Source organism: Bacillus rossius, chromosome 8 (genome assembly GCF_032445375.1).
Source record: "Bacillus rossius redtenbacheri isolate Brsri chromosome 8, Brsri_v3, whole genome shotgun sequence".
In the NCBI taxonomy this organism is placed as follows: domain Eukaryota; kingdom Metazoa; phylum Arthropoda; class Insecta; order Phasmatodea; family Bacillidae; genus Bacillus; species Bacillus rossius.
In genome coordinates, this window is record NC_086336.1 from 6,879,612 (window position 1) to 6,893,381 (window position 13,770).

General features: G+C 42.4%; 1 protein-coding gene across 1 annotated transcript in view; it reads right to left on the bottom strand.

Annotated features, from left to right (window-relative positions):
* LOC134535511 (homeotic protein antennapedia-like) overlaps nucleotides 1–13,770 on the bottom strand; it is a 457,838-nt gene that overhangs the window by 61,225 nt on the left and 382,843 nt on the right. Inside the window, exon 2 of the mRNA XM_063374650.1 lies at nucleotides 1,310–2,494. Coding sequence (XP_063230720.1) covers nucleotides 1,310–2,099 — 790 coding nt within the window. The 5' untranslated portion in view covers nucleotides 2,100–2,494. The remainder of the gene's footprint in view (nucleotides 1–1,309; nucleotides 2,495–13,770) is intronic.

Here is a 13,770-nt window from a genome sequence, read left to right on the forward strand (position 1 = left end):
ACCAGTTTTTTAAGTGCTGTAGTCCGTTTCGACTCATGAAAGTTTCTCAAAATTATTATAATTATCGCACAATTCTTAAACTTATGGCCTTTAAAATCGCAAATATAAATAAGAATAAGGATTTTACGTTATCAAAAATATTACAGTTTCAGATGACTGACACTTAGATTTTATTTCTTTGAGTTAAAGCTATTGTATAGTTTTAAAAAATTTTGAAAATCAACTGTCAAATATTTGTACACAATTACATAGTATTTTAGTAAACTTTGGCCTTTTAAGAATTGTTCTAGCTTAAAATACTATTTTAATATGTTATTGAATTAATTCAGATCAATGAAATTACAATGTTTTTATTGAAATATTACACTAAGGTTCGGCATACTTATTTGCTTGTATGCAGGCTATGTTCTAACTAGTTCCTTATTACATACCAATGGATATTGTTACCAGGTCACGTGTATAGTTCAATTTAAACCAAGATCTAAATATACGTGCTTGATAAAAAAATTATTTCAACCGCACGCATTAAACCACAGTGATGTCGAAAATTCTTACAAAGGAATAAATGAAATTTGAAACTAAACATACAACCCAAGCGAAGGAAGTTAGGTACAATTTACATTATTACCCCACAAAGCACATTTGTAAGAAAGTTACTTGAAAAAAAAAACTGTTTATTAAATCAAAGAAACCAACTTTATGTAGATACTTAGATACAACAGGTCTTTAGACTGGTTACAAAAAAATGTTAAATATGACAATTAAAAAATGTATTGACAGTTCGAATAAATAATTTTTCTAATCAAGAAAATTTGAAGGCTTTCACGTGCATTTTCTTAACTAGGCAAAATTTTAGTGGAATTATTAAAAAAAAACTCTTACGTTTCGGTTGTCAACGCCGATGCCATCTTCAGGCAAGTAGGTAACTGGTGGACTGAAAATAGTGACTTGAATGTTGACCGTTACGTTTGAGATTATTTCTTTAACTTCAATGGGGCTAAAAACGCTAAGATTATCTAATTTATCTTAAGAAATACCTCAAAGCTGGGCTTCAACAACGTTTTTTTTGTAAGTCAAGACTTTAATGCGGAAATATTGTTAGACTATGACCGAGTAAAATAAAAAATGTTAGTTATGAAATATTTTCAGACATTTGACCAAGTGTAAAAAATAATTGCAAGAAGACATATAATGCAATTTTTTTTTTTTCCCATTGTGGTAATTTTCGTTACATTCAACTAGCTGACCTGGAAACAAATGAAGATGACTCGACGAGTCAGAGGAGGAGAGAAGCGAGGCAGGCACTCACCGAACTGGCTCCTCATCCAGGGGTAGAGCGGGCTGGGCAGGCTGGCGGCGGGGTTGGTCTGCGGGGGCGGCTGCTGCGGGGGCGGCTGCTGCGGGGGCGGCGCCTGCTGGTGCGCTGGCACCACGCCCTGGTGGTGCGCCGCCGCCTGCTCGCACGACGCCTGGTTGTACATCATGTGGTTCTGGTGGTTCTGGTGGTGCTGAGCCTGCGGCGGCGGCTGCGGCCCCGGGGGCGGCTGGTGGTTCACCATGTGGTGCTGCGGGTGGTGGTGGTGGTTCTGGTGGCTGTGGTTGTGGTTGCTCAGCGGCGGCTGGCCCGCCTCCAGCGGCGGACTGCCCGTGCCGAGGCCCGGCCCGCCGCCCGACATGGCCGCCGCCTCCAGCTTGCAGCTGGAGTACACCACGGGCGTCTGGTGGCCGTTGGGCTGGGCGGGCCCGCCGCCCACCATGTGCCCCATGCCGCCGCCGGGCGAGCCGGGGCGGTAGCCGGCGCCCTCCGCCATCACGCCGCCGCCGCCCTGCTGGTAGTAGGCGGCGTTGCGAATGTCCATGCGGTCGTAGGGCGGGAAGCGCGGGTAGGGCATGCCCTGCGGCGGCTGGCCCGGCCCGCCGTAGTGGTGCGGCGGGATGCCGCCGCCCTGGCGCAGGTCGGGGGCGGCGCACGAGCTGATGGCGTCGGGCGCCGCCGCCCCCGGCGCCGCGTAGTGCTGGTGCTGGTGCGGGTGGTCGGCCGGCACCACGCCGCCATTGCGCAGGTCCGGGATGTACGAGTTGGCGAAGTACGAACTCATAGCACTCCGCCCGAACTCCTCCGGGGACCCCGGAGGCTTGTCTTCCGGCGCCCCGAACAGGCTGGCTCTCTCGCTATACACCTTGGCGAGGGGCGGTCCCCCGGGACACCGCGGCACTGGGTCCCCGGGGCTCACACGGGCCTCACGCCGGCCATGCTGTCCGGCCACCAGGTCCCCGCACTAGCCGCGCACTGTCGTCGGGCGGCGCGCGCGGGCGGGCGGCGGAGTCGGCGACTTTTTTCCTCCTCTTGAAAGCGTTGCAGTCGTACTTACTAGCTGAGCGTCGGGGACGGCCCTCCGAAGTGCGGCTGCCGCTGCAGATGGCGGCGCTGCGCCGGCGACCACTGGGCGACCTGAGGCGACTCCACCAGTAGAAGTGCTCCTTGCATCCGCCCCTGGAACACACCACGCAATGTTTCCATCGGCTCGTCGGACATGCATCGCTGTTCCGGACAACGTCAGACATCTCGATTGCACACGAGGGTAGGACCGGGATAATGGCACCTTTCCCCCCACACGGCTTGTCGACGTCATGTTCGGGTCTTTCAAAAGGCCGTCCGACAGGCGACAAATGCCCGCCCTTCGGCGTTTTTATTTCGCCGGAAAATGCGTGAAAAGTCCCCCCCCCCCCCCCACCCGGCTGAAGGTGACCCGTCACAATGAGCGGATCACTCTACCCTCTACCGGATTCGCTTCCTGCATCCGCCCAACAAAGTCTCAGTTTACTTTGGGGCTAAATCACAAATTGCGCCTCGCTCCAAGATGTTGGGGGGAAAAAAGGGGGGGATAAGGCTAATCGTGCGAAACCATGCGAACAGAGAGCGGACACGCCTGATCGGTGTCGAAACGTGGACACAGGCAGAAAGTCAGACTTGCACTCACTATATCCATCACCACGGAATAATAGGTTGCAGCAAAACTAACCACATAATAATAATAATAATAATAATAATAATCCATCAATACGAAAAAGTCTATAACCTGGCCAAAACAATTAATGAATTACGTGGAGACCAGTATTGTTAATAGGTGGGGAAGGGGGCTACCTAAGTTCTTGTTATATTACCGTGGCATTACATCTGATTCTACCTTGATATAAATAAATTCGTGAACATGAAAGAAAACACCCACCGATATTAGCAGCCTGTGCGATTTTCCTCAAATTCAAAATTGTAGATTCGTTGGTTGATCAGCATCCAAACTCATAAACTGTTAGGGAAGCCGACGTGATAACCCAAGAGCACCTGTTACACCCAAGGTTCCTCGGGTTTTCCATGATTAACCGAAAACACTCCCGGAAAGTTCTCCGATATTTTAAAAGGGCATTAGCCGACTGCTCTCTCAGTTTCCTTAATTGTGTTATGTTGCGTTATCACTCGCTAATTACGTCGATTTCACGAGTTGTAAAACCAGAATAAAACAAATAACTATCTGTCGGTGGCTACTTAAAAAAAATATTTAATAATAATTATATATACCAACGGTATCGGAGACCTCACTGCTATAATAATCTAATCAATATGAAAGTAACACGGGTGCTAATCCTTGCGAACCAGGTCTTAATTTGAACAGTTTGCTAATGTCTAAAATGTTGATGACTTTCATAAGAGCATTCCTGTTTAATTCGCCATTTGGTAGGTCTTTTGCACTGAGACTTAATTTTGTGTCAATGTTGATGCAAATACGTCTTAAAAAATTCCTTCCCATTTTACAAGTGCATTCCATTCTTGACGTCCAAGCCTCGCCCTATGATTTAATTTCGTGTCACAATCACGAACGACAGGTATCTACAAGAACAACTACGTTAACGTTAGCCCAAGTAGATCGTTTAAATTCCTGTAAGATATGTGGATGGAAGGTAACCACGGGAACCAGCTCATAAGCGCATCATGTCCTTGACTTTTATTTTGGTAGTACTTACTACCATTTGGATTTTATTTTGTATCGCTCTAATAAACTCTCATTACAGTAGTATATGGATGTTCCTCCGGCACCGGTTCAAGGCTGTGAATGGTGTGGATTGGTTCAATGACGACCTAGACCTTGAACGTTATATTTTACCTTGACCTTAGGCCTTGGCCGCCATCTTTAAAAAATTGAGTGCCCCACCCATTGAACGTTGCACTTTTCGTTTCGGTAGAACTTTTCGCCATTTTTGATAATGACGTTACGTCCGCCGTCTTGGATAGCGCCACTGTTTGTTCGTAGAGAGCGCCAGCATCGCTCTGTCACATGCACGTAAGGTCGGTGTTCCACCACCTACCCATGTTGTTATGGCCCTTATCGACTTATTAAATATAATTCTTTATACAAAATACATCGGAAGCGAGGTAGTTCGAACAATGACAACACGGACGTCTGGGTTTGAAAACATACACTTTTGACCACACGGCCATCGAGACATTTACCAGATCGAGGATTCAAATAGGTATATAAAACACACACATATCAGCCTTATATATATATATTTTTTAATTTGAAGGAATAGGTACTAGCCGCTATCTTTATATCGTCTGAAGCAGCCCTGAAAAGACATGCCAAAATATGCAAAACACTTGCTTAGCACTTGTGAAAAACTAGTAATGTGATTGTTTTTGTACTTGTATAAATTACATAATTAGTTTTTTTTGTTAAAAATCTGTTGTTTTACTTTTTTAACCTGTCACCTTTATTGTAAATTAAAGTGATATTAATTTAAGTAGATTTATTTTACCTAAAATAACGAATGATGGGACCAAGCACGAAAATCGAATTAATCAAGCAGTACATTAATAGATGCTTTTTGATGTTTAAATTTTTCCTCAATTTTATAAGTTAATAATTACAAAATTTTAGGATGGTGGCCAAGATGATCGACAGGCTGACGGATGTCATAGTGATAAATAATACTGTAGTCTAGCGGGTAAAAATTAACCAATTTGTCGGCAGCGCCCTCTAGCAGAAGTTGTGTGTACTATGTGACACTAGCTCTCCTTGTATCGAGCATTGAAAATAAGATGGTGGCAGCTATCTCTAGCAAACGACGTGTTCACTAGCGTTCCTAGGAGCAAATATTGAAAATAAAAATGGCGGTTCTTTCAAATTTAAAAATATTACAATTCCGAATATGTAATTTTTTTTATATAGCCTAAGTTATATAATTCTCGGTTTGGTAAATATCTCCATGGTCGTGTGGTCGAAGGTGTATGTTTTCTAGTCCTGAGGTCCGAGCTGGCATGGTTCTAATCACCTTGCTTCAAATGTATTTAGTATAAAAATGAAATTTAATATGTCTATAGTGGCCATAACATCTCTGATAGGTAATGGAACATCTAACTAACGTGCATGCAACAGAGCGACGCTGGCGATCTCTAGAAACAGTGCCGGTATCCAAGATGACGACATCCAGCAGAAAAAAACAAGATTATGGCAAATATGTCATCCAAGAAAACGACCTCCAGCAGACGAAAAAAATATGGCGTATATGACGTCCTAATTCAAAATTGCGGAAAGTTCCACCATAACAAGTGCTACGTTTGGGGAGTGGGGCACTCGATTTCAAGAGAACAGAATTCAATATGGCGGCCAAGGTAAAATGTCAAGGTCAAGATCTATGATCGTCCAAGATGGCCGCCGTGACGTCATATGGTGGTCTTTCTTTGACCCCATCCACACCATACACAGCCTTGAACGTGGCGCCGGGGATACATGCTACTCAATACTGTCTTGATTTTTACCATTTTACTGGGGCTTTTGTGAGGTGTATAAATGATAGTAGAATATCAACGTTTCCCACATCAAAAGCTTGTTCATCAATATAATACATCATGGGTTTCGTGGTTATGGATGACTGGTATCTACATAGACATTCCATCTCACCAAACTGTTACTCTATCTTTACCCCGGCCATCATGCGATGATTTTTATATCAACGCGTGTTTAAGCTTATGTGAGTCCTATCGCACAAGCCCGTCACTTACTTAAAATTTACCCTTAGATACGGTTCAATGACATTCAGTACATCTTAACACTTACCAGTGATTCAAACAAGGTTTTACGCATGCTAATCATTTACTTAATATTTTTTTACGTGTGCTGAATATTAAAATATTTACAAATGTATAATGGCTAGATACCTGCAAAATTCGCGGTTTCGATGGCCTTCAGGATAGACCTCACATACCCCTGTACACTCGGGCAAATAACGAAAGTTCATTGGCTGCAGACTTGTAAGTCGTCTCAGCTGGTTTGTCCGTGATTCGATCCTTCTTTGGTTGAGGGTTTATAAGTTTATAACCGGTTGAGATTCGTCCAGATGAACAGTAAGCCAATAGCAAAATTATCTAAGAGGTATATTTGTTTGAATTCTAGCCTATCACCGAATGAATCCGCGAATTTTGCAGGTCTCTAATAATGGCTGGTAAAAGTGGAACAAACGAACGGTTAACTTCGGGTAAGTTCGGGACTGCTCGGGGTAGGCGACTCCACGGGCTCTCCCCCCCCCCCCCCCCCCCGGCCAACACCGGCGCTCGGGTCGCTAATTGGCGGCGCCGGGTGGCAGCTGACAAATGCCACGCGGCTAAGTCCTCAAGGGCCGTCGGGTGTCTTGGCCGCGCGCCTAACGAACCCCCAAAACATTGGACAGCACCCCGCGCTAGGACCTACAAGGTTTATTTTCGAAGGCTGTAGGCGTGGGGGGATGCCGAGAGAAAACTTGCTGACAAACTCGCCAATATATATAAATAAAGCCATGATTATTTCGCGGATTCATTTTACTTACCGTTGCATAATAAAGTTTTTTTTTAGTGCTTATATGTCGATAACAAGGTCTCACCTTTTGGCAGGTTACAAATACAATTATTAACGTGGACCGAGGTACATGTGCTTCAAGTCTACATTGCTGCCAAAATTATCCGCTAAATAATCGTGGCTCAGAAATATAACAAATAAAAGACTGAGATTAACAATTCCGTATTGCAAATCTAATGTAAAAAAATACATGATCGCAATGACCAAACTTTGTATGTGAAAATAAATGGAATTTTGTTTTATAGGCACCCTCATTACTGCCGTTAATATTTACAATTTACCAACGGCGCATAAAAATGGAAGCGATGATAGTGAAACTAGCAAGTGCATCTTGTATCGCATTGCCTCTACAAACGGAGCACTAAATTTGCAGTATAAGTTAAATTACAAGCACCATACCGGGTTAAGAGATTAGTTCGGTGATTACTGTAATCTTGGCAGTCAAGTTGCGTTTCACCTTTCCGCAGAAACTGTTCCACGTAAAACAATATTAAGTCATTGGTAGAGGCCGGAAAAATTCGCGAAATTATTTCGCGATAGGCTAAAATACAAATAGTTATTCCTCAGTGCTGACTCTGCTATTGGCTCACAACTCACCTGGATGACTCTGGGCTAATTAGAAACACCCGGCCAAAGCTGTATCGAATCACAGGCTGCTACGTTGGGCCGTCACGCAAGACAGCAGCCAATGAGCGGGTGACATTTGACCGAGTGTACGTATAACCATTGATATATATATTCAATGGTATAACTATGGAGTTCATCCTGCAGGTAATTGAACCCGCGAATTTTTCCGGTCCCTAGTCATTGGGTTCAAATGGTTGCGTATGTACAGGCGCTAGGAGGGCAGAACATTGTTAAATCACCCTTCAACCCCCACAAACGCACTATATTACCAGCTTGCCTGTATGAAGTCGATGCGATAGTAATATCTGAAATAAAATAAAATTATATTTTTTTGACGAGTAATGCTCTGAAAGAAATTATTAAAATGTTCTTTTTTTTGTTACAGGTTTTAGGACGCTGTGACCACAAAGGTGGACCCAACAGATTTCTCCGTTCATTCAATATTATGAAGCCACTCATTTATTAAAAAAAAAGTTTTACTTTTGCTGAATACATTTACATATTTACTGCTGTGTAATGGCTGGCTTCTGTGATGATTTGAAACACTGAGAGTTTAAATGGAAGTTCCGATAATCCGAATAAGATTTTCTTTCTTTTAAAGTAAAGACTATTTTTTTTTTTTGTGATATCGGGCTTCCTCGCAAGCAGACTCTTGTGGGTTCTAGACCGAGCTTTTAGCCGAATTTAAGGGGAAAAGGTCCACCAAAGAAGAAACTCCAGCAGTAGGTTTGCAGGCCATTCATTTTAAATTAAATTCGTTCTTGTTACTACACAACTCCCACTAGCTTCACAAGCAACGGCAGGCATTAAACGTCTACATCCTGCGAAAGCCTGAAGTCAAATTAACTCGTCTTCAATTTGCTCGCCGATATTACCAGCAGATCGTGCCCAATCAAAGTTCATTCATTCGCATGCTCGGATTACGAGTCTGTTCTGCTTCTAGAAGCTTCCACAAAGTAAACTGGTTTATGTACGTGGCTGCTGATACACCAGTATCTTGACGTCAGCATATTTCTCCACAGTGTCCGTACAAACATTTTCTACGCATCAGCAAGCCGAATACGTGTATGCCACCCCAAATGATTAATAACTATCTCGCAATTAAGTCTTAACGGGGTTAACAGTTGATGTAAATGTTTATAAAACTACGCAAATTTTATACAGTTTTATGTTATACTAGCTGCTGTATCAGGCGTTGTCCAGGCCATTTATTGACTAAAATCAAAACTTAACTGTTATTAGCGCCGTTAGTTCGCTAGCCGCCGCGAGCTCCACTGAGCGGACTGGTCTTGTCAATGTGGATAGAAATGACCGAGTGGTGGACACCGATAAATGACACACACTCACTATTTGTGAAGCCATGATCTATGTTGTTTTGTTATACAAATGAATTTACCCATGAAGATCGGTTGAACGATGCAGAAGTTGATGCCCTGCAGCGCCACCTAGTGGAGAGTTACAACAAATGGATACCATAAAAACCTTCTCCATGAAAAAAAATAGTTTGATGTGCCAACTTTCATGGTGATCGGTCAAACGGTGTTGGAGTTTACCAACGTCATATAGACCAACACACACAGATTGATATACTATATATATATGTGTGTATATATATATATAGGTATATATACCTTAATTTACCATTTCACATCTGCTCGTCTTCGGATTCTAGTGTTTCATTCCAGATACAACATACTGCTTCAAAAGATTATACTGGATGCTACATTCTGACAAGTAAAGAGGTTAAGACAGTGTCACTAACGCTTGGAAGCAGTGATCAAATATTTTAAATAAATACTTTGAAAATTATTTTAGGAATTAATTACAAACTTAATTTGAAACAATTGAAATAATTCAGTTGAAAATTCATTGGAAAACTGTTTTAACTGCTCTATTATTTTAATCTGTTTGGTTCAGTTTCAAATTTTTATCAGAGAATTCCTTTTAATTGCAATACTTTTGTTAAGCGGTTTATAAAAATTTATCAAGAGGTAATAACATAAAGCAACACAAGTTCAACGTATCTCTTGAAGACAATGTTAATACCTAACGGTAACCTGCTCCGGCAGTGAAACTCGAGACAGCTTAATCTCCGTACATTAATCTCGCCAACCTCTTTGAAAAAAAAGTAAGCTGTGACCTGCGTCGCACGGGAGAAATATCTGCATCTACAATTCATGCTCGCTCCGATTCGCCCAACGTCCTTCTTCAAGCGGCGTGACAGCGAACAAGGAAAATAATTCCGAGACGACACGACTCCGCCAAAACAAACAACAAGGTAGGGACAACCGTGCGACCTACATTCAGCGGATTTACAAAACAGAAAACTGTTCCCTATTAAGTGGAATTTTAAAAATGATAATGACCCTAGAAACGACACACAATAGTTAGTTATCCATGCCTTTTTAATTGTATAATACTGGGCCAAAATCGCTCGATTAATAACACACATTTATAGTTTAAAAAATAATACAACAATATGCACATTGTATAACCAAAAAAATATATAGCTATATATTCTTCAGACAACGTAAGGAATTTTTTTAGTTTTTCAATTGTTATTAGGATGTCTTATCCTAATTCAACACCTCAAATATGGGATTAGCCTATACTTACTACAAATACGTTGAATGGCTAATTAATTTGTTAAGAGGTCTGTATTATAGTGTGGAGTGAATTCCATTCGTTTTTTCTTTCATTTGACTTGATGTTGTTTGTTTAATATTTCACATATGTAAACGTTTTACTTGAGAGTAATATTTGTTAACTGTTCCGTGCCTCTATAATATATGGCATGGATGTAAAACGCTTCATAATTAATTGATTCAAATGCTAGAAACGTAGTTTCAACAAGGAACCAATTCAATTATGTGGTGAAACAAACTCATGCTTGCCCCGTGTAACCAACACAAAGCACTGCACATACTTTGAACAGTTTCCAGTGAATTAACAAATAACTAGATACCTACAAAATTCATAATTTTTTTTTATCTGTCGCCAGGTTATAATTCACAATTATTTGAATAATTAGGTCGATGTCGTGTGTCCATTGGCTGCTGTCACATTTCACCCCCTCTCCGGGTCTAACGTTACCCGGTCAGATGTTTACACAGGCGTTAATCATTGGCATCTAGTCATTCAGCTCGTGTCGAATAGGAATAAGTAGAGACCGGAAAAATCCGCGAATTCATTTCGCGATAGGCTGAAAATACAAATACTTATACCTCAGTGCTGCCTCTGTTTGGGCTCACAACCCACCTGGATGATTCTGGGCCAATGAGAAACACCCAACCAAAGATTTATCGAATCACAGGCTGCTACGCTGGAACGTCTCACAAGACAGCAGCCAATGAGTGGGTGGCATTTGACCGAGTGTACGTACAACTATGGAGTTCATCCTACAGGTCATTGAACCCGCGAATTTTTCCTGTACCTACGGATAAGTCGTGATACAATGACCAGGGTCGGTCAAATGTACACGCATTTGCCGACTAGACTGTCGACAATATAAAAACACAAACAGTGCGGGTCTCTTAAAATGACAACCCTAAACTAAATGTCTCAGACATGGCGTTCATAGAATAACCTATGAAATGTTACGCTTCAGGCCATGACACGAATAGAAAACTGAGTAATGTCACGGACCGAAAAGTCGAAATGAGGATGAAGATGGACTCAACGCACTGGAAAAAAACTGGAAAACTGGACTCTCTTTTGACAGAGCCACGGGCTTGTCCTTAAACAAGTAGCTTGGCTTCTGGGTTGTAGCCGTGTCCTTGGCAACTGCAATGTCGACAAGAAACGTCGGTGAATTATTCGCCAAGGACACGGCTACAACCCAGAAGCCAAGCTACTTCAGACAATGGCCGTGAAAGCCTGCGAACATTGCTGTCCTTAAACAGACACATAAATAATATTAATATATTTATTAATGAAATCAGCAAAATTAAAACTTTGGATATGTTTAGAATAATTACAAGAATGAAAATTGTCTTTCAATTTTAAATATTTCCATTATTAACCTTATTATAGGATTTCAAATATTGATTTTATCCTCGAGTCTGTTAGAATAAATATGAAAATATTTCGATGAAAAAAATCAATATTACTGCTAATACAAAATATTTTTTTAATAATGTACTTTGCAAAATATTTCTGAAATATCGGCTGGTGCAGGAGACACGCTGATACATTTAAACATAATACAAATTTAAAGCGTTTATGAACCATCACAGGAGGAACATCATGTGTAGGCGCAGGCTTTTTTCGCGAAAAGATCAGAAAACTTATTAGACTGCTCCAAGGTATACCCGCACCTGTAGTTTCTTCCTTGTGATTGGCGGCCGTCTGTGGGAGAAGTCGTTGCCTTGTTTGACCGAGCCACTCAGGACGTGTTTACTTCCACACTGAATCACTGTGATTGTTGTTGTTACAATCTATATGTACCCGGGAGAAACTCACCCAATCACGTATCACAGACGTGGCTACAGTGTTTCAACTTTCATCTAGTCTTGAAATATTTTCGCGAAATCTGCATACCCCTAATCATGTGTAACAAAGTTGATAAACATGACACTACCGCTCTTTTGAAGCATTTCCCGATTACTTTGCGGTAAGGTGAGCATTCACAAAAACATTTTAATGCAATCACAAACCTGTTTTTTTTAATTATGAGGTGAACTGCAGGTAAAAAAAAAAAACACATGGTATGTGATTGTGTGCAAGTATGCGAGTAAGACGGTATGGGTGCTCAACAAGTGCAATAACGCAGGTGTAGAGGTCTGCAAGTATGCTGCAATGTGAACGTGTGCCTACAATTTTCCGTTTCGGTCCGATGACGTCATCGTCACGACCCACCCCATTGGCAGTGAAGAAGTTTCCCTTGGAGTAAATACCTGTCCGTGACGTCCGTATGTCCGTGACGTACGGTCGGCGCGTCTTTCTTGGATTAATTACCTGTCCGTGATTTACGATCGGCGCGTCTTTCTTGGATTAAACACGTGTCCGTGACGTACGGTCGACGCGTCTTCCTTGGATTAAATACCTGTCCGTGACGTCCGTATGTCCGTGACGTCCGTATGTCCGTGACGTCCGGTCGGCGCGTCTCCCTTGGATTAAATACCTGTCTGTGATGTCCGTATGCCCGCGACGTCCGTATGTCCGTGACGTCCGTATGTCCGTGAAGTACGGTCGGCGCGTCTTTCTTTGATTAAATACCTGTCCGTGATGTACGATCGGCGCGTCTCCCTTGGATTAAATACCTGTCCGTGCTGTCCGTGACGACCGGTCGGCGTGTCCGGCGGCCGTACCGGCATGTCGCCGCCGCGGGGAACTTGACGGGCAGACTGACAGCCATGTGCGCGGCGCGGCTGCTCCCACCCCCGCAGGGCGGGGGAGGTTCCTGCGGGGAGAGGGTGCGGCAGACGAGCACGTGGGTCGCGTGACTGACAGCTCGTCTCTCGTCGGCCCGGGTGTCGCTCGCAAGATGTCGCTCCGAGGGTCTTCCTTCAGGGAGGCCTTCATTTCACAGACGAGACAGCCAAACCCGAAGTTACCCCGACGTTTACATGATTTCACAGTATCTTTAATGTAGCTATCCTAACCAGATCAACCGTCCACGATGTTTTAAAGTATTTATAATGTAGCTAACCTAACATAATTGACCATTAGTAGCCTTTTATCAACACCGCCTTATATATTTACAATGAACAAAAAAAATCCCGAAGATGCACGATCGGAGGTTTGGCTCTCTCGTCTGGGAAAACAAGGATTCCCGCCATGTTGGGTCAGCAATGGGGTCGGGCCAATCGGATCTTCAAACCCTCAAACAACGTCAACTCCTTAGTATTCCAAGGACTCGATACTCGAGGGAAAAATATTTAAAGAAATATTTTAGAGGGGATGAAGTAAATTGAAAATTTCAACTTTTGAGCCAGAAAAAAATTTTTTAAAAAATTATACTTTTCACTGGTGCATTAAAAAAAATATTACTTTCTGCTCAAAAACATATTGTCTTCACCGATATTTTGCCAATGTTTTTTTTTTTTTTCATTTTAGGAAAAAAAAAGAGGGGTGTATATTTTCTCCCTATCCCCCTCATTAATTCCACCACTGAGGTAAATAACTTACATTAGGGCCTACATATTTAATAACGTAAAAAAAAATATATTTAGGCTGTAGGACCACCTCATCAGATATCCTCCTATACAAACTTCGTGTACATACTATAACGTATTTTGTGGCAAATGATATGCTA